At 63.8% G+C, this 24,086-nt stretch overlaps 1 protein-coding gene across 1 annotated transcript in view; it reads right to left on the bottom strand.

Annotated features, from left to right (window-relative positions):
* Positions 1-1,309: 1,309 nt before the first annotated feature.
* The window catches only part of ITPKB (inositol-trisphosphate 3-kinase B), a 90,090-nt gene continuing 67,313 nt past the window's right edge, over positions 1,310-24,086 (bottom strand). Inside the window, 6 exon segments of the mRNA XM_053909424.1 lie at positions 1,310-4,378; positions 5,782-5,853; positions 7,326-7,427; positions 9,334-9,538; positions 14,168-14,381; positions 15,626-15,725. Coding sequence (XP_053765399.1) covers positions 4,163-4,378; positions 5,782-5,853; positions 7,326-7,427; positions 9,334-9,538; positions 14,168-14,381; positions 15,626-15,725 — 909 coding nt within the window. The 3' untranslated portion in view covers positions 1,310-4,162.

Here is a 24,086-nt window from a genome sequence, read left to right as displayed (position 1 = left end):
TCTGTAAAGGGACAGATAGTATTTTAGGCTTTGCAGCCACTGCAGCAGAGGAAAGGGTTGTGATTGGAGGAGGGACGGCCGCGGGGGGCGCAGGACCCAGGGGCCAGGGAGCCCACGCCACCTGTGAGTCATTCTCCTGCCTGAGGACGAGCGTTCGTGCACCCAACGGCCGTGGTCACCGAGGGCGCTCGGGGACCGTCGGCACACGTCCACTAAGCACCTGTCACGTGCCTGGCGCCGCTAGGGGGTGAGGAAACAGCAATGAACAGGGCAAGCCCCCGCCTTCGAGGTGACATCCCAATGGAGCGGACAGAGCCTAACTCCTAACCCTAAACCCCGTCGGTGGCCGCGAACACGGAGGCGGTGTGGGTAGGACGATTGCTGGGAGACGGGGCCTGGGGGAGCCTCGCCTTCACCCAGCGTCCACACGCCTTTCCGAGGGGCCGACCCTGGAGCCAACTCGGCTGGCGGTTCTTCTGTTCAGACTCTCCGGGAAGCAGCCTGACGTTCTGGGAGACGGTGTAACCCCAGCCTGCGGAAGCGGGGGGGCCGAGGCCAGGAAGCGCCAGGCCCCCTGCTTCCGGCCGGGGACCCCGGAAAGACAGGACAAGGCCCTCCGCCCGCAGGTGCTCCCCGGGGAGGAGGAAGACAGCACTGGATCTGAAACCGGGCAAAGCCTGCTCTCCGAATCTCTGCTCCCCATTTATTTCCCAGGTCACAATGGATCCAAGCCTCAACTTCCCCGTCTCTAAAACGGAGACCACAGAGCCCTGTTTGTGGAGGCGTCTGGGGGCAAATGGGGGGCACAGAGGCGAGCAGCCCGCACCCGACCTTGCACAGAGCTGCGCTCCATACGTGAGGACCTCGCGGAGCTGCCCCAGACCCAGGGGTGCGGGACAAGCACTTTGTGGAACTGCTACGCAAACGTTTTGTGGAGAAGGTTGAAAGGCTTAGTGTTTTGTTTTGTTTTTAATTTTTAAATGTTTATTTATTTTTGAGAGAGAGAGACAGAATCGGAAGCAGGCTCCAGGCTCCGAGCTGTCCGCACAGAGCCCCGATGCGGGGCTCGAACCCACAAACGGTGAGATCGTGACCTGAGCCGAAGTCGGACGCTTCACCCACTGAGCCCCCGCCAGGCGGCTCTGAAGTGCCTAGTTTTGAAAGGTGTCTTCAGTCCTTTGCAGAGCGAAACATCCAATCTGACCCCCACTCCCGGGGACCCCCGCAGTCCCAGTGCAACCCCCCGGTTCCCAAAGAGCGTCAAGACCACCCATCCCGAGGCGGAAAGACCACACTGCAGACGGCACGGTGGTCTCCAGGGCCTTTATTCGGGAAGGTACAGAGCATTGCAGTCTGTTCGACAGGCACTGTGTGTGTGTCGGGGGGGGGGGGGTGGGAAGAGTCTGTAACAGTTCAGTTTCCTCCAAGGTGTTGTGTCGCGGCGAAAGGAGTGCAGAGAGAGGGGGAGCCCTCTGGGGGGGGGGGGTCCTGTCCTCCGGAGGAAAAGCAACGGCAGAGGGTCTCTTCCCGAGCCAGGGGCCTGGGTTGTATACACACGGGGGTGGACGGGATGCAGGAGAAACTCAAAGCTAGATACAGCTCACAGAGGCAAGAGTCCGTGGGGGGGGGGGGGGCAGGGGGGCGGGGAGGGGGGGCAGGGCTGTGTCCAGGCTCTTTCCGCCAAGTGGGAAAGGGAATTCAGAAAGAAGGCACAGCTTTTAAGGACACACAGGATCCCCAGCCTCCCAGTCTTAGTGTTTTGTGCAATTAAAAAACCGGAAAAAATAAATATAACTTAAAAACTTCTTACATGGCGCTAAAGGCAAGTCTGCGGGCAAGCAGTTGAGAAACTTTCCTTGAACGCTAAGCACGCTGACCACTGAGGAGCCCCCCCCCCCCCGGGGGACCCGGCAAGGACGGGGCGGGAAAGGACGTGGCTTGTCCCACCGTCCCGGCACCTGCAGCCCCAGGAGTCCCTCGGAAGGGTTCTGGTTCGGGATCCACCTATCCCTCCAGGATGGGGGGGAGGGGACAGGGAAGAGGGGAGGGAAGGTTGCGAGAGCAGGTGCGGGAGAGGAGAGCTAGCGAGTAAATACAAACCCCCCCCCAACCCCTAAGAGAATAACCCTAAGAAAAAAATGCCGCTTTATACCACCTTCGCGGACAGAATGTCACCCCAAGCAACCGGTCGCCGGGAAGAGGCCCCACGGACCTCCTCTAATAAACACGTCGCTTTGCCTTTTTTTTAGCACGCTGTCTGCAGACAACGGGTGCCTGTTTAAAGTGCTTGGAAAATGTGTTCTCTTAGGAGATCAAGCTGGTCCCCTGCACTTTTTTGTTCAGAGCGTTCATTTGCTTTAGCAAATTTCCTTCATCGATGGACTGAGGGTGACCTGTGGTCCACCCACGGCGGTGGAATCGGGACGTCCAACTGAGCAATGTCCCCTCCCCGCGGACTGCTGATGCCCCGGTCCCCCCTGAGCCACGAGCGACTCCAGCTGGGGCCACCCAGCGCTGGCTTTGGTGCTCCCGCCTTTACAGGGTCACATGCTGTCACGAGGTCTCTCGCGCTCGGCCGGGACGGGGTGTGACCTTTGGCGAGAGCCCCCCACACAAGCTCCCCACTGTTTTGAACCAGAGCCAGGAAGTTTCAGACTGATTTCCTTTTCTAAAATCTGTACTCAGATAGCCTCATGCGTCCCACCCTCCGCCCCCACCGACTGTCACTCACCCAGCACGAAAGGGGAAATGCCGGGGTCACGTGCTGGGGTCAGAGGTCTCCCAGAGTCCCCGGGGCGATGGGGGGGATGGGAGGGGGGAGCCCCGGAAACCCTGACTCTTGGATCGGCCCCTCTGGGCTCACGCTCTGGGGTACACGGACCTCCACCATGTCCCCGACCCGGCTGTCTGCGGATTGCTACCCCGTCAGAGCTCGGCTCTGGGCACCGGTGCGCCTCTAACAGCCCCAAAGGGCCACGGAGCTGAGAGGTTTGTTCTTAAAAAGTCATGCCAGTTTCACATTCTTCCCCATAATACAGACTTGCCTTGCTTTAAAATGAGAACACGGCCTACTTGGTTCCCCAGTCATCTTCAAGCAACTTAGAGGCCCCAGGACTCTTCCCCCTGCCGGGAGCACCCTCCTGACACCCGGCACCCACCACCCGCCCTGGGAGCTGCCCACACCGCATCCGGGGAATGTGGGTCCAAGCCCTTCGGGCTGGAAGAGTTACTTCACGGGAGAAAAATGAGGCCAGGAAGGCCAGAAATCTGCTTCTTCCCTGCCCAGAGCTGTCCCCCGAACGTGCTGGGGACTTGACCTCGTGAAACAAGCCCAGGGATGTGGGGGGTGGGGGAGAAGGGACGTGAGACAACCGATCTTCCTCTGGGGGCCGGCTGTGCCCCGGGCCGCCCCACCCAGTGCCGCGGACCTGGTCCCAACAAGGTTGGGAGCCGGAGGCACAGGTGGTTCTGGGGGTAGGGGTGGGGGCGGGGCCTCCCCCAAGGTCAGGTTTGCAGAGCGTCCCTCTGAAATCCTGGGTGATAATCAGATGGAAGACGGGGGCTCCCGCCTGCCCCCTCCCGGGAAGGTCGAGGTCAGAGAGCACAGCCAGTGGACTCCAGCATTCTCCTGGCTCCTGGGTCCGGCCCCCAGCTGGAGGGTCTCACTGCCAGCTGGGTGGGGTCCCTACTTTAGCAGGCCACCACTCGTCTGTGGGAGCCCCTGGGCCGCTAGGCGGAGAATGCTTTACTCCTGGCCAACGTGCACTTGCCAGTGGCTTTGTGCCCCAACCCGGAGATGCTCCAGGCCGGAGGGATGGGGCCAAGACAGGCTGAGCTCGGGGGGCGGCCACCAGGGGGCAGCAGGCCCCCACTGGAAGGCTGGGGCCAGCTCCTGCGTTGGGGACCTCACTGCCACCTGAGCCTGGCTCCCCCCGCCCCCCACTCCTCTTCTGCCAGCAGATCCTGTTTATAAAGAGAAGTGGGAGCCCGGCAAGCTCTCCTCTCCTCTCCTCTCCTCTCCGATCTCCACCTGGTCTCTTACAAAGTGTCTCATAGTGCAGTTCAGGAGGGTCGGCTCTGGGGCGGCACCAAGGGGAAATTCAGAAGGAGAAAGGAAGGGGGCGGCAGGGAGGAGGGGTGGGGGGGCGAGGCGGGCCGGCCCTCAGGCCAGCGGGGCGGCCTGGCACATCTCCGTCAGGATGTCGATGAGGTTGTTCAGGCCCGAGAGGTAGCCGTCCTCCCGGTTCCCCTCCTGCCAGGGGACGTTGTGCTGCAGAGTCTGGCCCTCGGGCAGGGGCGTGGTTTTCCCAAAGTCGATCATCCACACCTTGGCCTGCTCCTTCTGGTCGTGGATGAAGAGAAGAGAGCTGCCGATGACCTGAAGGGGAGGGGGCAGCTGAGGAGGGGGACTGCCGGGGGGTGGGGGGGGGGGGGGAGGCCCGCCCCAGGGTGGCCACCCAGGGGACAGAGGACACCGGCCACCAGGGCAGCAACTGCCTTCGGGGAGGGAGGCTGGATGACAGACCCCTGGCTGCCAGCTGCGGCTGCACACTGTCCTCTAGTTCAGGCCACGGCTGAACCTCAGGGCCTCTCCCTCCACCCTCCCCCCCTCCCCCCCACCCCCGCCACACTCCACCCTGACTTCTCCTGTCCAGGAGCCCACACTGTACCCATGGGGCAGAGGAAAGGACCTCCCCAAATGCGCACACGGCACCCCAGGGGGGTGACAGCGAGGCCCAGACCGGCCTCGTTCCAGCAGCAGGACCCTGGGCAGACATCCCGGGCAGGACAGGAAAGACCCTGGAAATTACCCCTTGGAAACACGGAGCCCACACAGGGGCTCCCTCCGCCCGGGCGGAAAATACCAGAAGCCCCAGCTAATCTGGCCTCTTTCTAGGCCTGAAGCTTCTTGAGCGAGACTCCAGAAAGAGTACGGCAAAACCAATTTTCCAGAAATAACAGCAAAGCCTGGGTGCTGACGGGGGTGATGGGGTCCTTCCGCCCGGTGCGGCGGGTCCTGGGGCTCGAGGTCCCCAGCCCTTCCGGGCTCGGCCTGCAGGATCACAGCCCCGTCCTCTGGAGCAAGGAGGCTGGGGGGGAAGGGAGGCTCCAGCAGGCTGCACCAAGACCTTTTATCAAGCTGAGAACACATCCTGGCCCTGCACACCCTGGGCCCCAGGGAGGTGACCGAGGAAAGAACGTCCTGAGAGACCTGGGTGCCACTGCTCAGGGCAGAGACCACCCAGTCTGCCCTCTGGGCACCCCAGTCCCTCCTCATGGGCGGTCCTGGGGTCAGAGCCACCACGTGTGGTGGCACAGGTGCCCCCGGGCCGAGGGGCAAGTCGGGGATAAAATCCAAGGGCAAGCTGGGCTGCCTGCCTGGAGGAAGGGCCAGCCAGGTCACCTGCACAAAGATGCTGTGAGGCTTAGCGGGGCCTGGCCCACCTCCCTTTGGGGGCACTCCCTCTGCCCGGAGCCCCGGGACCACCTGTCTCCTGTTCCTCGCGCTGGACCCCTAGCCCTCCCTGTGGGCAGGGCTCGGGCTGAGGCTCCCTCCACACAAGACCTCGAGAGGGGCTGCCTTCGGGACAGAGCTTCAGGCTTGCAGGGGCGGGGGACCTGATCGGAGGGGTCTGCCCACGGTTGCACCACCCTAAAAACGCCGCTCCGGCTTCCAGAACGGGCAGGTCTACCGGCGTGGGAGGCCAGCAGGCCCGAGGGTCACGGCTGACCACACAGAGCGTGGCTCTCTGCCCAAGAGGACAAAAGCCCAGTATGTACCTCGTGGCATTTGAAGAAGGGAGAAACTTCCAGGGTGGCCCGAATGTCCTTCAGCCGGTCCCGGTAGGCGATCTGGGAACAGAAAAAGGCCAGAGCTGTAAACACACGGGGGGCGAGGTGGCCTCTAAGCCCCGTGTGGCCCAGACTCTTCAGGTGTCAGAGCGGAAGGGAGGCTACACCCTGGGCATGTATTCCAACCTCCTCCTCTCGACACGAAGGAGCGGAGGCCCAGACGGGGCTGTGCGCACCTGCCCTCCTTCGAGAGCGGGAGGCGCCGGAGGGCAGCCCCTCGGGGCTCCCCCCAAGGGTGGCGGGGGTTCTGGGACGCCGGCGCAAGTGCGGGGATAGCAGCGGAGCGGGCCCGTTGCCACGGTGGCCTCCGGAACACAAACCTCCGTGCCCCTGACCTTGCGACGGGCAGAGTAAGCGGGGGAGCCGCCAGCATCTCTCCAGAGGCCTCTCCGCGGACCAGGGGTGAGCTGTGCCGGCTCTGGGGGTGCCTGCCGTCCCCAGGGGCCCCGGGGTCGCTCGACACCATCCCGCGGCAACACGGTGGCCTGGGGCTCAGCACCTCGAACAGGCCCGTGCAGGCACGGGTGTGCGAACTCCGTGGCGGGCCCGGCTAAGGAGCAGGTGACCGGAAAGCAGAGGGCTCGGGCTGTGGACAACTCGGGTGCGCGCCCCACGACCAAAGCCTCCTTGCGGGGGGCTAAGGGAAGCCCAGCCCAGCCTGAAAAGGAGGGAGGGAGACTCAGGGCCAGCGAGGAGTCTGCCCAGAGAAAAGGCGGTCCGGGTCCACCTTTCCCTGCTCCACACCCCGGGAGGCTGTTCGCAAGGCACCTCTCCCAGGGGGTCCAGGACCCATGTCCCCGGGGCCCCTGGGTCGTCCCAGGGTGCCCTTCCCTAGGGACCTAGAGGCTCAGCACACCCTACCTCCGCCTGGGGGTGGGGGGGCCCTCAAGGTCCTGACCCCACAGGTCAGGTGTCTGTCCAGCCTGTCTACCGTTGCAGTGGCAAACGTGAAGTCACTTTGTCACCAACTTGTGACACTCACAGCCCCGGGCTCGGAGAGGCTCCGACCCCCGCCCCAGGCACTTCCCTCAGGTGGCCTCAGCGCCTGGGAGAGGCCCGGGAGGCCTCGGGGAGCGCGGGGACCTGTGTGTGAGGTCCGGCTCTGTCCCTGCTGTGTCCTTGACCCCTCAGTGTCTCACCCGGAAAGTGGCACAAGAGCCTACCCACCCCAGAGGGCTGCCTGCGGCTCTGATGAGCACACCATTCTCGACGGGCAGCGAGGCTACAGAAATCCACCGAGGGAACCGTCCTCAGTGCGGAGAGGCAAGCGGCCAGGGAGAGGGAGGGCAAGCCCACCGAGTGTCCCCACATATCCAGTTGGAGGCTGGCCACCAACTCCCGCTTCATCTTTTGGGGCCGGCGTTTTCCATGCGGGCAGAGTGGCCCAGTGTGGTCCCGGGCTGGACAAGAATGTCTGCAGGGCACAGGTGTCCCTGCGCGGCCGGCCCCTTCCGGGGGGCGCCCCGACTCACCAGGATGTTGCGGTTTCCTTTAGTGAACTCTCTGAAGGCCTCGGTGACCTGCTCCCTCGTTTTGGTCTTCTTGAAGTCTCGGTTCACGGAGCCGTCTTCTTTCTGAGAACGATACGCGCCCCGGAGGGGTCAGGCACGGACCCCGCCCGCCAGCAGCTCTCGGGGGCAGTGGAGGCACCACGGTGCCCGCGGGCAGTCCGAGGAGACCCGCATCTGCACCGCCAGGCACAGGGCGTAGTCGGGCGGCACCGTGGAGCCTGTCCTGAGCCCCGACAGAACAAGGAGGGTGGCCTCAGTGTGCCAGGCAGAGGAAGGCGGTCAGGGAAGGCCTGGGGGGTGCGGGCCAGGACTGGAGGAGGGGGCTGAGGGCAGCAGGGGCTGGAGGAGACACATATGTCTCGGCTTCCCTCGGGGCCTGGCCCTGGGAACCCCCATGAGTGCCCCACGGGTCCCTGCCATCTGGGGGCGACCTCCCTCGCCAGACAGAAGAGAGGTGCTCCCACCGCAAGTTCAGTGAGGTTCCTTTTGTAGCTTAAGATCTTTTACCATATGTTCCCTGAACATAGCCAAGATGTCACTGCCTGCCCATCTCTGCTCCCTGACCCGCCTGCTGCAAGAGACTACTCATCTTCTTAGCCTGGCGCTGTGTCTGTTCCAGGCTGTTCCCGGAAAGCACATGGAGCTTAGCTCCCCCAGGAGGACAATGTGTTCTTTTTTTTTTAATTTTTTTTTCAAGTTTTATTTATTTTCAAGAGAGAGAGCATGAGTTGGGGAGAGGCAGAGAGAGAGGGAGGCAAAGAATCCGAAGCAGGCTTCAGGCTCTGAGCTGTCAGCCCAGAGCCCGACGCGGGGCTCGAACTCACAGACCGCGAGATCATGACCTGAGCTGAAGTCAGATGCTTAACCGACTGAGCCACCCAGGCGCCCCGAGATCTGTTCTTAGTTAAGGACAAAGGGTGAGGAAGCAGGGCTCCACAAGGAGCCCCCAGACTTGGGTCTGTGCATCACCAGGCCGGAGACGAGGTAACGCAATGTGGCTGCCTCTTGAAGATTAGGACGGACCCTGGGGCGGAGGGGGAACTTGCCCACAGGGGCTCGTCGCGGGGCGTTTGCCCAGAGCAGGGGAGGGGAGACGGGCTGCTGGCTGTTCCTGCAGCCGGACAACGAACGGAGGCTTGGGCACCCAGCCTGAGAGGGAGAGGTAAGGGGAAAGCGGACTGTTTCGGAGACATGAAGGAAAACGAGCATATGAGAGGGAAGCATGAAACTTGCAACCCGTACGAGGGCTGGATGCAAAAAAGGAAAAAAAAACTGGTTTCAGATGACAGGGGAGGGACACATGGCTTTCTCAGCCCAGAGCTCACAAAGCAGTGCTGGGGAGGGGCGGATGCCCGGAGCGCCACCCTCGGCCCAAACCCAGACGCTAGGGCTGTTCGGTGACGACCCGGAGCAGGCAGAGGACAGAAACCCAGGAAGGCCGCAGGGACCGCTGTCTGCCCGGCCGGCCGGCACCTCGCAGCCCGCTCCCCGGGGTGAAGTGCGAGCCCGCACCTGGTCATCAGATCCAGGGCGGGGACACTTGGGGACGCGGAGGAGGGGCGTTTGGTCCGGCTGCCCGGGCAGAGGGAGGGTCCTGGCAGGGAAGTCACCGCAGCCCGCACGCCCCCGCCCCTGCATCTCGAGGCCCATCCCCAGCTCTCAGGCCACGGGCAGAGTGCGCGGCCCCCGCACTGGCACGCGGGTTCCTAGGTGGGCTCCCGGTCAGGGCTGGGCATGGTCAGGGCTAAGCGTAGGGTCCTCGGCAGAGGGCTAACCCCTGGGGCCGGCTAGAAGCCACCCTGTTCCGGGGCCCCGGTCCCGACTAAGGAGCGGGCGGATTTCCCCAAACACGCTGGGCCTGTGAGGAAGGAGGCTCGCGGCCTCGGAAGGCCCTGCGGGCTGCCGCCGCCCCCGGGGCGGATACGGGAGCCTCCGTCCCTTCCTTCCCCGGGCACCCGGCGGGCCTCACCTTGATGCCCTCGATCCTGAAGCCGAGGGTGGCGGTGGAACTGATGGTCTCCCTCCACTGCATGTACCGAGGCTTGGTCACAGCCCGCTGGGCTTTCTCCTCCTCGGTCGGGGCCTCGGGGTCCACCTCGATCATCTTCTGGTACATGTCCTTCCGGAGGCTGGGCTTCTTCCGGGCCTTGGTGAGCTCCTCCTCCAGGTAGGTCCTGCGTGGGAAGGGGGGCGGTGATGAGAGCCGCAGGCCACTTACGCGGGATGCGCACACGCTCTGCTCAGGCCGGGGCCGGCTCCCGACCAGCAGAACTGGGGGCGGCCCTGCGCATGGGGCGACCTCGTGCCAACACCAAGCACTAAGGCCGAGCCAGAAGGTGGCCTCGGAAGGGGCCACGGTGGCAGAGAGGGAAGCCTGTGCCTGGGGTGGGGAGGAAGCCCGAGGGGGGCCACACGGCCTGCCCCGCCCAGCCCGTGCCTCCTCAACACCTGCCCCCCAGCCCGAAGGCCGGAGAAGGCACAGCCAGTGGAAGTCGCTCACTGTCCCGCCGTCGAACCGGCAGGGGTCCCCCGGAAACCGGAGTAGGGGCGGGACAGGACTTCAGCAGCCTGGGGCTGAATCCCCGGCCCGCGATGCCTCCCCTACCCCCATCGCCAAACAGAGATGGGGCATCACCCCTGCCACACACACGGGCATCCTGCACGTTGCAGACGCACCCCTGCTCCCCAGTGAACCCCCCTCTTCTCCCCTGACCCCGGGCTCCACCGCTGCCCCGGACCCTTCCTGAAACAAATCACAGGACAGAGCTGTAGCGGAGGGAAGATTTCTGTGCTGGCCCATTGTGGGCGGCGGCCGTGACGGCGGCCCGGCCCCACCCTCCCCTCACACCTGCTGCTTGGGGACCCAGGACAGACTGCGCGTCAACTCATGATGCCTTCAGAGGTCGAGTTTTCACCAACCACCGTGTCAAATATAAGGAAACGACAAGTCCTGGGTTGCGAACGTGGGCCTGGTCATTTAGAACCTCCCGCAGCCCTCGCCTGTACCAGTGCACACCTCCTCCACGGGCGTGCGCACCTCCCACGCACACGTGCATGCACACAGCCATGCACACACCCACACACACGTACGTGCAGGTACACCCCCATGCACACGTGCACACAGACACACGTGTGCACACAGCCATGTACACCCACACCCCCACGTGCACACCCCCACACAAGTGCGTGCACACACAGCCATGTACACCCACATACCCACACGTGCACACACCCACGCACGTGTGTGCACACACAGCCATGCACACCCCTAAGCACAATTATTCACACCCACAACGTGCACTCATGCACATGCGCGCACACTCATGCACATACGCAGTGCACGCAAACCATGCACACACACGTTCATACCCCATGCACACGTACACCCACACACCCATGCACACCCCCCCCACATGCACATACACCCCACACGCACGCACATCCATGCACCCCCCCACACAACATGCACACACAGCCATGTACACCCCCACACATGCACACCCCCACGTGCACACCCCCATGCACGTGCATGCACACACAGCCATGCACACTGCTACGCACACACATTCACACCCACACTGTGCACTCATGCACACGCGTGCACACTCATGCACGTACACAGTGTGTGCGAGCCATGCACGCACACATGCACACCCCGTGCACATGTACACCCACACCCATGCACACCCCACACACACACTCATGCACACACACCCCACACGCACGCACACCCATGCATCCCCCCACACACACATGCACACACAGCCATGTACACCCACACACACGCACACTTGCACACCCCCACGCGCGCACAGAGCCATGCACACCCACGCACGGGCTTGCGCACAGCCACGCACACCCTCCATGCACATGTGCACACAGCCATGCATACCCCGCGCACACGTGCATACACACACGCACACACGCACGTGCGCACACAGCCATTAACACACACGTGCACCCACACCCCCATGCACACACTCATCCCACACGCACACACCCCCACGCACACATGCGCGCACACTCATGCATGCACACAGCCATGCACACACCCCCCCCCACGCACACACGCACACACGCACACACCACGGTGCCCGCCGAGCCAGGTCAGGGATGGCAGGAGCTTCAAGGCAGAGGCCGAGGGGCAGGATGCTTTTGCGTGGAGTCATGTCGGGCCGGCCCGGGTGCGGCTGTGTGTGCGTGCCACGTGGCCGGGGGTGGGCTGGCCGCCCCACATGCTCCGGGGCCCACTGTGGGGGCCTGCGGGGCGGGTGGGCGGCCGCACTTCCGCAGAGAGCTTTCAGTAGCTCCTTAAACAGGAAGCAGGCCTGGGGCTTTTTCCAGGAAGGGCCCCTGCAGCCAGTCTGGGTGGGGTCGCTCACCCTCCGCCCGGGGCACCGGTCAGCAGCGACACGGCGGGGCCTGAGCTCCCCAGTGCTGGCCTGGCCGGGCCTCCCGCCTCCGTCCGACAGCGGGATGGGGGAGCAGAGGCCTCTGCGGGGGACGGGGGTGGGGGGACGGCCACTCGGGGCGAAGGGTGGGTAGGCGGCAAGCCCGTGGGCACCCACAGCTCGCGCACCAAAGCTGGGGACGGTCCTTGTCTCCACCCCCAGCCCCGACATCAGGAAGACTCGCGTGACACACAGCACACAGGCTTACGGGGGAGAATCTAAGAAAAGTCCCTGGAACACAAGCATACATCCACGTGGAACCGCCGTCCCCGATGCCCCCGATTTAGGACACTACAGGTGCCACGTCACCTTTTCCTGAGCGCCCCCCACCCCTCCCCCCAGCTTGTGGCTGAAGCTGGCTTGGCTGGTCAGCCGTCTACTGCTTCCCCGTGACAGGTCTCAACCCCTCATGCCTGGGACTCAGTGATGGTGGTGGCCCTGGGCTCCGGCCTCCTCCCTCTGGCAAGCACTGGGCGTGGCCAAGGACTGCTGGTCTTAGGACGGGTTCTGTCTGGGGTTAAGGGTTCTGGATCGACCCAGCATGGACTCGGGGCCCCACGGAGCCCCCTCGGGGCATGGTCTGCAGCTGGAAGCCTGGCACGGACCCGGGGCCCGGCTGAGTCCGAGTCCCCGCACCTCTGTGTTTGATGTCTCCCTGCTGGGACTGGACCACGCAGGACCCACATCTCCCGGTGGCAGTGAGGAGCGGAGGAGGGCCCATCCCTTGCATCGTGAAGCGGAGGAGAAGCTGGGGCAGGACCAGTTCTTCCCTCCCCTCCACACAGACCGCTCTCTCACCCCACAGCCTCCGCCTCGAGGCCCCGCTCCCAAGTGAGCTAACGCTGTCCCAGCCTCGCCGGTCGCTCCGGGGCGCAGTGGGACAGAAGCTGAAGACACAGGCAGGGCCCAGGGGGCGCCAGTCCCCAGAAGCCTCCCAGGGAACAGACAGCTACACGGGGCAGCCTCGTGGGACGGACTTTCCACACATCCCTCCCGCAGCGCATGCTTTTTTGGGCCACGGTCTGAGTGAACGCTAATCGGAATATTTCTGTGTCTTCCCTTGAGAGGGCCCATCCTGGTGCACCGGGGAGGGCCTTCCGGGGACAGAAATAAGACTCTGGGGAAGGGCAGCGGCCAAGCGGTGGCTGGAGGGACATTCTGTTTCCTCCCTGTGGGCTGGAGCGGAGGGAGGGAGGAAGGGTGCGGGGGAGGGAGGTCAAGGACAGCGAGAGAGCAAATAGAAGGGCCTGTACTTCCCCATCTCCGGTCCCTGCCTGGGGGCCTCGCGACGAACACGGCCTGCAGGGTCTGACTTGAGGACACAGTCCCAGGAGTGAGGAGGGAAGGAAGGGGGCTGTCGGGCCCTCTTGTCTCCTGGCCCCTGCCTGCCTTGCACACGTGTGCGCATATGCACACACACACACACACACACACACACGCTTCTTTCTCATTCTCGTAAGAATAAAAACCATCCAAAGCAAACCCAGGCCCCAGCTCTGAGCCGCTCCCCGAAGCCCGGTCTCCCCGGCGAGCCGTGGGCGGACGGACGAGCCGGGCGTCTGGCTGTGTAGCCTGGGCGGCTTCCCCCGCCGAGGGGAGCACGGCACCCCAATACCACGTGGCCAACAGCCCGGGAGGACTTCACGAGCCCTGCCCGCAGCAGGAGAGAGGGAGCCGCTTGGTGACTCCTTGGGACAGAGCGGCCCAAGGCCGAGATGGAGGAGAAAACCACGCCGCCAAAGCAGGGCCCAGAGCTGCGGGCGGAGGGGTCTCGGGTCCCCTCGGCTCTGCGCATCAGCCGGTCTCCTCCTGGCCACGCTGCCGGTCTCCTTCCCTCCGAGTCCTCTCCAAGCTCGGGCTTATCTCCCGGGGCAGGCGCCAGGAGTCGGATCCGAATCCGCGCACAGGCCCGAGCACCCCCTTCCGGCCTCTGTGCCCTCTCCGGGCCCCCTGGAGCACCCCGGCCCGTCCCCCGTGAAAGCAGCTCCCGGGCTCCCCCTCCACCACACTCGTAGGGCAGGGGCGAACCTTCGTGGGCACCCCAACATATTCCACTGACCAGCTCCCCCTTCCCACGGGTGGGGGCGCAGGGGGGCGCTAAGACCCTCTACCCCAGTCTCCCCGTGCGGCCACCACCTTGCTGCCCGGCGATCCCACCCGCCCAGAAAGGCAGTTCTCTCTGCCCCACCCCTCCCAGGGAGGCTCAGCACGGAGCCCCTCTTCCGGCCCCACAGCTACTGGCTCTGGAAAAGGGGGGAGGCCGTGAGGGGCAAAGCCGGCGTCCCGTCCCCTCTGCGGGATGGCGTCACCCACGCCCCGAGCCTGCCCTGCCGCACCCCAGGCCCAGCTCACCTGATGCCCATCTTGCAGTCCATCACGCAGGGCGAGTCGAAGGCGGCCAGCAGGTCGTCCATCTGGTTGTAGCGCTCTCCGTCTTTCACCACGTCGCCGTGGTAGGCGGGGACAAAGGGCTTCAGCACATCGGCCATCAGCCGGTCGAGGCAGCGCTGCTCTGACTCACAGTGCTTCTTCAGGATCCTGCCGTTGGCAGCCGCCTTGAAACTCCCTGCAGAGCAAGGTCGGGGGAGACCCTGGGTCGGTGTCCGAGACCCTCCCCGCTCTCACCTCCCCCCACCTGCCCGCCAGCCCCCGCGGTAGGTCTCCCGGGGCTGCTCGCCCAATAAGCACCGGGGCTGAAGGTGCCCCCAGGTCCCCACTCGTGGACCGAGCACTGTAAGGGGAGTGGAGGCAAGTCCTGGCTGCAAACCGGGCTGGGTCCCCAGCTTCCCTGACCCCAGGCTCTTCTTCTGCAGATGGAGGGGCACCAGCGCTCACTGCAGGGTTCACACACGCGAGACCCAGCCACTCCTCTTCCTGTGTCACTGTCACCACCCCCACCCCCTCATCGGTCCAGTCCTCGGGCAGTGACGGTGCCTCCGGTCTCAGGGCAGAAGCTCTGATGGGGCAGGTTCAGTCCCAGGGCAGGGACGCTGGCTGAGAAGCGGGGGTCCGAGGCCCGGCACAGGCCACCCGCGACGTGACCCTGAGTCACGCCGTCGGGGACGTATTTATTTAGTAAGGGTGTCCACCCAAGTGCCTTGGGCCCACGTGCGGGGGATATAAAAGAGGTGTCGGACCCTGGGCTGGTCTGTGGTCATGAAGGTCAAGTCCGGGGCAGCCACGGAAACCTCCCAGGGGATGAGGCCCACCAAGGGGCCCCCGCACGTGGACCAGCCAGCGCTCAGGCTCTGGCTACAGATGTCCCCTCGTCCCTCGCGGGCGACAGGCGCCCTGGCCGCCTGCACCCAGGACTCTACACTGTCCTTCGCTTGTGGGGTGATCTGCCTGCACCTTCCACCTCCTACAAGCTCCGTCGGGGCAGACCCCCACATCTCCACGAATGCCGTGACCCCTAAGACCATGGCGACGTGGGGATACGGTGGGCGCCCAATGGCACGCTGAGCCTTGCCTCTTTGTCCAAGATGGCAGATGGTGGGCGAGCTGGAAGATGATGCTTTCGCGTATTTTGCTGAGGTGAAGCGGGAGAGAGACAGAAGGGGGAGACGGAGACACCGAAAGAGACAGAGACGAGGAAGGGGGGCTGCGTGTGCGTCTGGGGACGGGACAGGCTCCGGAGGGGGTGCTGTCCTCCCGTGTTCTCAGGGCAGTGCTCGGGCCGCATCCGGGGAGCACGCCACTGTCTCCGAGAGATCCCGTTCCAGATGCTTCCACCTTGAGGAGCATCGGGGGCCAGGCCCTCCCTGGAGAGCAGAGGGTCCCGGGGGAACTTCCACGAGGGCCTGCAGCTACCTGCGTGTCCTGCCAGCTGGATCCAGGGGTATTTCTTCTTGAAGGACATGACGAAGGGGGACCAGTGCACCATGTTTTTTATTTTCCGCCATGATTTGCTCTAGAAACAAGCGAATGAGAAAACTCTCCGTTAGCAAGGAAACCACAGGGGCGCCCGGGCGGCTCAGTCGGTCGAGCGTCCGACTCTCGGTTTCGGCTCAGATCACGATCTCGCGGTTCGTGGGATCGAGCCCCGGGTCGGGCTCCGCGCTGACAGGGCGGAGCCTGCTTGAGGTTCTCTCTCTTCCTGTCTCTCCACCCCTCCCCCACTCACATGCCCAATTTTCTCCCCACCCCCCACATAAATAAATACACATTTTAAAAAAGGGAACTACTGCTTTCTGGCTAGGACAAATCCAAAGCCAGCGGACTCGCTGCCTGTGGCCCCAGGATGACAAGTGTCAAGCCCACAGGGCTCCAAGGACGTCACCTCCCTCATCTACGCAGCAGACGGCCAGCGAGAGCTCGACAAAGCGCCCAGATGCAAGGGGACCTTCGGGGGGACGAGGGTCTGGCAGGTGCACGTGACCCCATCCCGGGCCACTGCCCCGTCAGGGAACAATAAAACCATGCTCCCCTTCTACACACCCCTCTCGGGCCTCAGTTTCCTCCTCTGCCTCGTGAGGGAGGGACAGCTGGGCCACCGGGCTCCTTGCACTGACTGCTGGACCCTCAGGGGCCCGGGGACACGCATCCCAACTGCAAAGCCCCTCGGAGGAAGACTAGAGCTGTCACCCGGCTGCGGTGTGCGACCTCACACTGTGTCTGCAGACGTTGCTACACAGAGGCCCTTCTTGCCTGCGGGCGGTTTGAAGAGAGACCTTGCAGGGAGTTCCCCGGGGACAGCACCCTCCACCCCGCGGCTCGGGTGCACACAGGGGTGAGTGGGCCCGCAGTTCCCTCCTCTTCAAGGTACTTCTCCTTCTGAGGGTGTTTCTCAAGTAAGGAGAGTGTGTGTGTGTGTGTGTGCGTGTGCGTGTGTGTGCAGGAGGGCGCCCTGGCAGAAAGGAGAACGGACACTTATTTCGCACCCGACTTTATCGTCCCGACAGGCACACAGGACAGTCGCCGTCCCGTCGGCGGGGAGAGCCCGAGCCTCAGGGACACGAGCGACGGGGACGGTTCTGGAACCTTCACCCACACCACTGCTTTACAAAAATCCCCTCCTCCCCCGGCAGTCAACGTTTCTGCAGAAGCACACAGGCCCGAGAACCCGAGCTGCAAGTCAGAGCCAGGGGACCACCACCGGTTCCTGAGAAGGCGGGTCCCTGACTGGCAAAACACAGAGCAAAGCCACGAGGCTCGGCGCCGGGAGAAGGGGCCAGAAGCTGTGCGGGAGGGGGGGGCGTGAGGAGGGGCCCGCTTCGACCGGGGACCCCGAAGACCCGGGGGGCTCGCTCCCTGCCCCACGGCCGCGTCGCTGCGGAGGCTGCGGGTGCCCAAGGTGAAACCAAGGTCACATCAGCCGCCGCTGTCACCCGGCTCTCAAGTGAAAATCTGTTTAAGGAGAAGCGTCTGCTGGAACCTGGCAATCCTCCTCCGGTGCCAGAAACCCTCACCCCGCCACCGAGACCTGGTCTATTCTTGCACGAGGCCAGCCCTCGCCAGCCCACGTGACGGGAGGGCCGGGCCTCTGCTGGCAAGGTTGTTTTTCTAGATCCTTCCGATGGAGATCACCAAAGAAGGCTAAGGAAGGCCGAGGAGTTTCTTATCTAAGCCCCCAGAAGGGCGCACAAACAATGCAGGGGGAGGCACAACGGGAAAACCTCACTGCACGAGATGAGCCGGGAGGGGGGAGTGGGGAGACGTCAAGGTGGGTCCAGAGGAAACGTGCACAGCTGGCCACCACTTGCCAGCCACGTCCCGCCAGCAGAGCTCGGGGGGGGAGGGGGACGAGGGTCTGGCAGGTGCATGTGACCCCATCCCGGGCCACTGCCCCGTCAGGGAACAATAAACCCACGTTCCCCTTCTACATGCCCCTCTCGGGCCCCGGTTTCCTCCTCTGCCTCGTGAGGGAGGGACAGCTGGGCCACTGGGCTCCTTGCACTGACTGCTGGACCCTCAGGGGCCCGGGGACACGCATCCCAACTGCAAAGCCCCTCGGAGGAAGACTAGAGCTGTCACCCGGCTGCGGTGTGCGACCTCACACTGTGTCTGCAGACGCGGTGGTCCCTCGGCCAGGGAGGGGCGTGCAAAGACGGGGGAATGCTGGGAAGGAAGGCCTTCATGTTGGCTGCGCCCGGCAGAGGCAGGGTGGGGGCAGGGGGAAGACTGTCACAGGCAGGGGCCTGTGTGACAGAGCCCCGGCCCGGGTCTGGAACGGTTGGGTCCAGGCCTGCTGGGAAGGGCAGCTGGAGGCGGTGGGGGACGAGGGTGAGCAGGTGAGGCCAGGAGGCCCGGGGCAGGGCAGCATACGCAGTGGGAAGAGGCTGGTCGGCCCGGGCCGGAGTCCTGGCTCCAGCCCCTCCTCACTGACTGACCCTGGACAGGCTCCTGACCCTCCCGGTGGCCTTATTATCTTGCCTGTAGGATGACAGCAACCCTCGGTCCCCCCCGCCCCTATCCCAGGAGGTAAAGCCATTCAGCGATCACGGGGTACGTGGGGGAGGGTCTCAGCTCTGCGTTCAAGGAAGGGGGGGGTCTCTGAAGTTACCCCGGGGAGCAGCCCGTCTGGAGCTAAGCGCAGGCGTCGCCGTGGTTACTAAGGAGTAAAGACCACCGAGCCCGGGGCTGGTCAGACCCACTCAGTGTGGTCGCGGCTCCAGGAGACGCGTCCCTTCCTCACCTCCCAGGACACCCGGGGTGGTCGCTGCCCCCAGTTATCCCATTCTCCGCTCCCGCCCACAGGCGCCGGCAGGTGCTGGCTCACCCCCGGGGACCGGGCCCCAATCCTACAGCGGCTGCGCCTGACGCCGGGCGAGGGCCCTGACCCACGGTCTCCGCCAGCCCTGAGGACGCCGCGCCAGGTAACGGCAGACGGGCTGGGAAGGGCAACAAGGAGGTTTCTTCGAGGCGGGTCCCCTGGGCAGTGGGGCTGGCAGCCTGCTCTGGGGAGTCTCCTGAATGCCCCTTTAGCAGCAGGGTCCTGAGCCCTTGGGAGACGCTCCGAGGCTGGCCACCAAAACCCCGAAAGGTCCCACCTTGGGGCTGAGCAGGGGCAACTACGGGATCACACAGGCCTCTCCCAGCAGGCAGATCTGCCCGTGGCTGGAGTCGTGCACTTGGGATGTTCTCGGGAGCACGTCAAGGGGAAGGAAAGGACCAGAAGCCAGCAGGACGGGACAGGTGAGCGGCCTGGAGATGCCGGATGTTTGGAAACCGCTCCAGGCAGCCCCCGCCCCTGACCTGACAGGAGCGGAGAGAATGTGGGCAGGGCTGTAGGGGGAGAACACCACCTGGCCGCAAGCCCCGACCCTCCTCGAGGGGACGGAAGAATCTCGGTGGGACGGGCAAACCCCAGACTGGGCTTCTCCGGCCTTGGCCAGCCAGTGACGCTCCCGAACCTGCCAGCAGGGACCGGAGGCTCAGGACACAGCACCTTCCGGCTCCCCTTGCCTCTTCAGTCTAGAGGTGCCCGGCCTCACAGCAGAAGCGACTCTGGGGGCCAGGACTCGTGTGGGGCGGATGCCTTCACTCAACGCCCGGAACCTCAGAGCGCACGGCTCCGGCCTGTGGTTCTCGGCCGCATCTCTCATCTTGGACTCAGAGATGCCAGAGCCCCTGAGAGCCTGGGCAGAAAGTATTCACCGGCCAGCGGGCTGCAGGGCCCAGGCTGAGCCCCAGGGAGGGGGCCCAGGGGGTGTCTGATTGTGTGTGTGTGTGTGTGTGTGTGTGTTTTAAAGGTTTTATTTATTTTTGAGAGAGAGAGAGAGAGAGAGAGAGAGAGAGAATAAGCAGGGCAGGCGCAGAGAGAGGAGACAGAATCCCAAGCAGGCTCCAGGCCCCAAGCTGTCGGCACAGAGCCCGACGCGGGGCTCGAACTCGCAAACCGTGAGATCGTGACCTGAGCTGAAGTCTGACGCTCAACCGACTGAGCCCCCCAGGTACCCATCTGTGTGTTTTTCTAAACCAGACCCCAAGCCTCCCCGTGATGCTTGTGGCTCCTGGGAAAACGCCATCCTCCGGCTGGGTCCCCCAGACACCCCACGTCTGTTGCAGGGAAACCCCGCCTCCAATGAATGAAAGGGCTAATGACTAGGATCACCTCAGTCTTCCATAAACAGACAAGGAGAGTGGCGAGGGAAGGAGGGGGAGGAGGAGGAGGGGGAGGAGGGAATGGCGCAGGGAAGAGGGGAGGATGGTCACGAGTCAGCCCTCCCCTCGTTCACCTTCTGCCTGTTCCTTGGGTCTGGACTTGCTCTGTCTTCCCTGGTGGCCTCCTTCTTGCACGTGGAGAGGACACTAGACCCCCAGGGGGGTGTCAGAGCCTAGTGCCCATTCCCCGCCCCTGCAGGAGCTGCCCAGGGCTGGCACTCTCTCTCCTCAGCTCAGCCCTCAGGGCCCTCTGGGGTCTGCCTCCTGCCTTCTTTCCAGCCACCGCCTGCCCCTCGCAGCCAATAAAAAGGGTAGTGATGCCGGGGACAGAGATCCCTCTGGTTCCAGGGCTGCCTCACGCACTATGGGACGTTTAGCCGCCTGGTGCCCCCTACCCCCATCCACAGGCGGCCGCGCGGCCGTTCACCAAACACGGTGTCCCAGGCCCGTGAGCCTGGCCCCACACACCTCCCCGCACCCACCCTGAGACACCTGCCAGGTGCCTGTCTCTGCCGTCAGGGATCTCTCCCCAGAACGGCTGCAGAGAACTTCGCTAACCCTGCGCAGCCCGGTGCCCCTTTCCCTGGAAGCCCTTCCTCTGCTTCAGCTGCCCCCTTCCCCCCGGGTGTTTCTAGAATGCTCTGGGCACAAGACACCTGCACGCCAGCTCCTACCCGGGCAAGCGTGAGCCCCCTGAGAGCCGGGCCCCCAGGACCTGGCCCCACCGCGCACTCCCTTGCAGGGGGTCCCCGAGAGGCCACCACGGCCCTCCAGGCCTGCAGGCTGCGCACAGCCCCAGCGGTTCAGGAAGAGGGAGACCAAAGCCAAGAGGCATGCGAGGGAGGCTGCATCTGCCCATTGGGACCCACTGGGAGCCTCCTGGCACAAGCTGAGGTTTCCGGACAGGTGCAGGCTCTTCGGGGCCCTGCACCCCCCCACCACTCCCATCGGCCACGGCACTGCCTGGACCGTCTGGAGAAGCAGGCCTCCTGAAGACAGCTACTCACGGCCCCATGTTTACCCCAGCGCGGCCAGCCCCTTCCTCCAGCCTCCCTTCCCTCGACGTCGCCAGGCCCGGGCTGGAAAGGCTGGCCTTCATGCTGGAATTCGCTGCCTTCTGGAAGGCAGCACGATGAAACAGAGCGCGATCATGTTTGGGAGGCAGAGGGACCCCTTGGTCTACCTCCTCTCGGCTGCAGCTGCGAGCAAGCCTTTGCACCTGTCGGTCAGCGTTGGCATCTGTAAACTGGGCTCGAGAACATCGCACATGCCCGGCCCATAAGGTCGTGGGGAGGACTGCGGAGGAAAGAATACATATGTACAGGGGCTCTGTATACGGTCACGGGGCAGGCGAACCTTAGGTGTTCAGTTTGCTTTGACTTCTGTGTCTTTTTTTTTTTTTTCCTTTTTAGTTGAAACAGTTTTCACCTCCAACGCACGGAAGCCTGGCAAGGATCCATTTGGGCACTTCCAGAGGATCGGATCGTGGCTAAGTGGCAAGCAGATGAGCTCATTGTGCGGTCAGCCGCTTGCAAAGCCTCCCCGTGGGTGCTCATGCGGTGGGAGCCCGCACAGCACCTCCCGAGGCCCCAGATGCGGGGAGAGTCCGAGCCGGCCGGGCCAGGCCAGGCCAGGCACTGGCAAAATTTTCGGGTTCAGAGAATCCGTAAAGCTGCCCAAGAGAGAAAAGTTTCCCAAATAACCCCATCTGCCAAGCACCGCGGAACACGGCTATTTGGGGGGGCAAAGAGATTACGGAGCAAGTTTCATTTTATAAAGGGGATTTTATATCCTTTCCTTAACTTCTCCCCACCTAACTTTTCCCCCAATTTTCCACTTTTTCCTCCAGCACGTCCCTTTTTATCTAAACAGTCTGACTACTTGGCTACCTGGTCTTTGCAGAAAATCACGAGAGTCTCCATTTTTTTCTTTTAAGTCTGAAAGAGACGAGGGCAAATCTCGAAGACATCAGAAAAGGGGAATCTTCTCTGGACCCCGCGACTCTCGAAAACACGCTGGGAACCTGGGCTCCGCTGCTCCCGTGCGCGTACGCACGAGCGTGTGTGCGCGCTGGTGAGTGGCGGTGACTGGCTTGCGGGGGAGACGGGCGAAGACATCGCCCGTGTCACACGTCTGGCGTGTTGCCGGGCATATCAGTAACACCTCACGGTCACCCTCACGCACGACGCTGCTTCTGCGAACGATGACACGCGTCCGGAGAGGTTAAGTCACTTGCCCGAGGTCACACAGCTTCCTGGTTCACACCATTTAACTCCGAGGATGTTGTTGTATTTCAGCCAACAGGGTAACTAGGCACCCCCCCCACCCCATCCTCTCCCCGTGCTGGGGCGACGGGCCTTGCCCCCAGTTAAAAAACAGCCTCAGGCCAACAGCAAGGGCTTTGTCCAAAGAGTGACCTTTCAGATGGGGGAGGCCTCAGTAGAGGCCTGCCCTGCCTCCTTCCAAGTCTGTTCCCAGCACTGCCTCCCCAACACACCCTTAACAAAGCCCTGCAAATGGATGGAAAAGGTCCCGGCCCGCGGATGGCCCGCGCCGCGTCAGCGCCTTTGTTCCGATCTTGCAAAAGTCTGAACGCGACTCCTTGACTTGTCCATGTTTGGAAAAAACGCTTTTTTTCTTCCTTCTTTCGGTCTAAAACAGCAGCAAGGGTTTCCCCGGTGATGGTTCTGTCTCCGGCGCTGGGGGAAAGCCTGCGCTTCTCTGAGTCCCGGGGCCGGCCAACTTTGTTCATTGTGTTCCCCCTGGCAGAGCGCTCCCGTGGGGCCAGCTAGGCGAGCCCAGGCAGGTAGAGCTCCCCCCCCACCCTCCCAGGCCCAGCGGTTCCCTCCTGCAACCCCGGTTAGAAACCTCGCTGGGGCCAAAATCGAAACCCGCCCCTGCCAACAGTGAGCTGTGAGCTTGGAGGGGGCGGGGGGGGGGGGCGCGGCGGGGGGGGGGGGGAGGTGAGGGAAGGCCTTTCAAAACCGAGACCCCGAGGATCGGAAAAATTAAGCCCGAGGACTTGGCAGGGCAGGTGGCTGCGGCTAGGAACAAGAGCCTGGCTTTGGAGACTAACTGTCCTCCCCCCCCCCGCTTTAACAAATAAGAACAGTCCCCTGAAAACCAAATGCAGAAACACTTTTTTTCAAGAAAGACCTGAGGAAGGTTTTCTGTCATTCCCGCCTCCCCCACGTGACGGTCCCAAAGCTGGAGGGGGTGGGGGGTTCAGAACACTTTCCACAAAGGTTAGGGCTGGGCGCGGGTCCCCTGCATTGCCCCGCACCTGTCCTTTGGAGAGCCCAGCGACAGAGGGAGCCCCACTCTGGATCAACGGCTGGGCTAGGCCAGTGCGGCAAGGATGGGCCTTCCTCTCGAGCCTCTTGGCCACTGTGGGTGCGAGAGGCGGGCACTGCCCGGGGTCCTGGGCTTGGCGCTCTGTCCTCTCTCTCCGAAGAGGGCTGCTGCGCCCCCAGGTCCCTGCGCACACAGGTGCAGGCGCCCTGCCTGCAGTGGCCCCCTCCTCCCTCCCGCTGATCTGCGTCCTATCTGCCTCCGAAGCTGGGACCCGCGAGCTGGCCCTTCTGCTCCGAGGGGTCTCGACACCAATCCAGCCACGCGCCCGGTTCCGGGGCCCTCCGCGAGGCAGGGGAAGGTGCGAGTGCTTCTTGACTGTGTGTTCGGTGCTGTGTCTGCCCATGAAGGGTGAGCTCCTCCCGGCACCGCCGTGGGCCCCCCAGCTACACACGCAGTGGAGGACCGCCCGCCGGCCGTCCCAAGCCCCGCACACAGCAAAGCTCGGGCCCTGCCACATCCCTCCTCCTGCACGACGAAATCCACCCAAGCTGGCTCACGCCTCCGTGGACTCACCTGCCGGGGCCTGGACTTTTCCAGAGACCTCTCCAGGGAGGCGGGGGGGAGTGGGGGGTGGCATATTCGCAGGAACTTCCTGCTCAGTCTGCCTGGTTCTCTACACCCACTAACCACCCACTGTGGTTCCTGGACAGTTGACAGCCTGGCTGGCCCCAGGGGTCTCTGACACACACGCGTGAGGGCTTGGCGGCCGCCCCCCCCCTCAAACTGGTCAACCAAGCAAAGAAAGCTCTCCTAGTCCTGCATACTCCAGACCTCCCCCCGCCCCAATTCCTAGCTTCACAGGAGCTGGCATCCG

Source organism: Panthera pardus, unplaced genomic scaffold (assembly GCF_024362965.1).
Source record: "Panthera pardus isolate Hobbes unplaced genomic scaffold, ASM2436296v1 HiC_scaffold_21, whole genome shotgun sequence".
Classification (NCBI taxonomy): Eukaryota; Metazoa; Chordata; class Mammalia; order Carnivora; family Felidae; genus Panthera; species Panthera pardus.
Note: the sequence above shows the minus strand (reverse complement) of the source record. Positions and strands in the feature narration are given on the sequence as shown.